The 1777-nt window shown below is 30.4% G+C and overlaps 1 protein-coding gene across 1 annotated transcript; it reads right to left on the reverse strand.

Moving 5' to 3' along the window:
* Window positions 1-63: 63 nt before the first annotated feature.
* On the reverse strand, window positions 64-1745 carry LOC124497623 (metalloendopeptidase OMA1, mitochondrial). Its single transcript, XM_047061291.2, has 2 exons — window positions 1275-1745; window positions 64-1204 (listed from the first exon to the last, which is right to left on the reverse strand). The coding sequence occupies exons 1-2, from the start codon at window positions 1553-1555 to the stop codon at window positions 166-168; spliced, it is 1320 nt and encodes a 439-aa protein (XP_046917247.2). The 5' UTR covers window positions 1556-1745; the 3' UTR covers window positions 64-165.
* Between the last annotated feature and the right edge of the window lie 32 nt (window positions 1746-1777).

A 1777-nucleotide genomic window follows, 5' to 3' on the forward strand; every position in this document is an offset into this window, starting at 1 on the left:
TGATGTAAAATGGCTGTAATATTGAAATTTTTCTATTGTACACGTAAGTCATCAATCGAATATCAGGAAAAATAAAATTTTTTTAATTATCAAAAATCAAAATTAATTAATTAATCAATAATCAATTCAAGGATAGGTTTTTTTGTTGTTGTTGTTGTTGGATGTCTATTCTAAATCTTTAATATGAAATATTCCTTGTAGTTCTTTACGAAATGTTTCGTTCATTTTTTGTTGATCAGAAATTCTGGCACGAATTCTTGGATCCATATGTGGTAACGGTGGACAACCACTTTTTGAACGACATAATATGGCATCATCAACTAAGCTATCTAGATTTTTTGATCGTTCCTTATGTGATGGATGTGTATTCAAGAAATCCAGATTAACTGGTGATTCTGGTTGACCAAACATTTCCATCATTGTTGATTGTTCCATGAAGGCCATTTTTGACCAGAATACACTTGCTTCACGTATATCGAAACAAGATTTTGCAGCTAAATTTATTCCTACTTCATCGGCTTCCGTTTCCAACATTTTACTATATGGTGTTTCCATCATTATATTCATCACCAATTTTGATATGAATGATCCAATTGCAGCAATAGTATCAGTTGGAAAAAACATCCACACAAATCCTAATAGACCAATGAATAAAAGATCAACAATATGTGCATGGCTAGCTAATTCAATTCCATGTGCTAGAATTGCATGCGATATTTCATGAGCCAGAATAATACCCAATTGATGATCATTATCACAGAATGATAATAGACCACTAAAAACGAATATATTACCCGATGGTAATACAAATGCATTCATTATTTTTGGATCATCAATAACCGATACGGTCCAATCATGTTCATCAATATGTTTGATATCACGATTGGCTTCAATTAGTTGTTTGACAACTTTTGCTACACGTCTTGTTGTTGAATGATCACCAGGTAATAGACGATTGGAAAATTCATTCAATTTTGTTTCCAATTCAATACGATTCAATAGACGAAATTGTTCAGGTGTGAATGCAATGAAACGTTTTCGTTGAGTAATGGGTGTTTCCTGTAGATGGGATTCATAATAGTACAATAATGACAACGATAACAAAATGAATAGTGATAGGAATTTTAATTTATGTTTAGCCAACCATGCGAATACAATTTTCCTTCTTTCTTTCGGTAGATTTTGATACCATTTTCGTATTGCTCTGAAAATTAAAAAAAAATGGATCCAATCAATGATGTGGCGGAGAAAAAAATTCGATTTTTTTTTCTTACCTGGCTGTAAACATTGTGGCAACTTTCAACACTTGTCGTGCTATCACCGATATGATCGGATTGTATCGTCTTGGTGTCGTATGGATCGAACATTTTGGCAATAATAAATAGGATTTATTTTCGTATCGAATCAATCTATTTTGTATAATTTTAAAGCGATTATTTTTAGATATTCGATTCCATGATAATATGGTTGAAAATGATCGTTGTCGAGTACAAAAAATCAATACATTAGATTGAAAAAATAATCTCGAACAACATAATATCCGGTTTGTTAACATTCGGGTCAAAGTAATAATAATAATAAAAAATAATTTGAACAATAAAAAAAAATTTTTTTTATTATATCACAGAATATTCAAGAAATATCGAGAATAACCTCGAATATACTCGTCAAAGTTTACGATGATTTTTTTTTCTACCAAATAAAGTATTGTTTCCGAAAACTATTTTCGAATAATAATCAAATTATGAATGAAAATGTGCGAAAAGTTTCTCATGCA

Source organism: Dermatophagoides farinae, chromosome 9 (genome assembly GCF_024713945.1).
Source record: "Dermatophagoides farinae isolate YC_2012a chromosome 9, ASM2471394v1, whole genome shotgun sequence".
Taxonomy (NCBI): Eukaryota; Metazoa; Arthropoda; class Arachnida; order Sarcoptiformes; family Pyroglyphidae; genus Dermatophagoides; species Dermatophagoides farinae.

Bases quoted from the DNA above. Each gene is read 5' to 3' on its own strand.
- LOC124497623 (XM_047061291.2), bottom strand. From the start codon at position 1,555: ATGTTAACAAACCGGATATTATGTTGTTCGAGATTATTTTTTCAATCT. The intron at 1,205-1,274 runs GTAAGAAAAAAA...TTTAATTTTCAG, and splicing joins GCCACAATGTTTACAGCCAG to AGCAATACGAAAATGGTATC.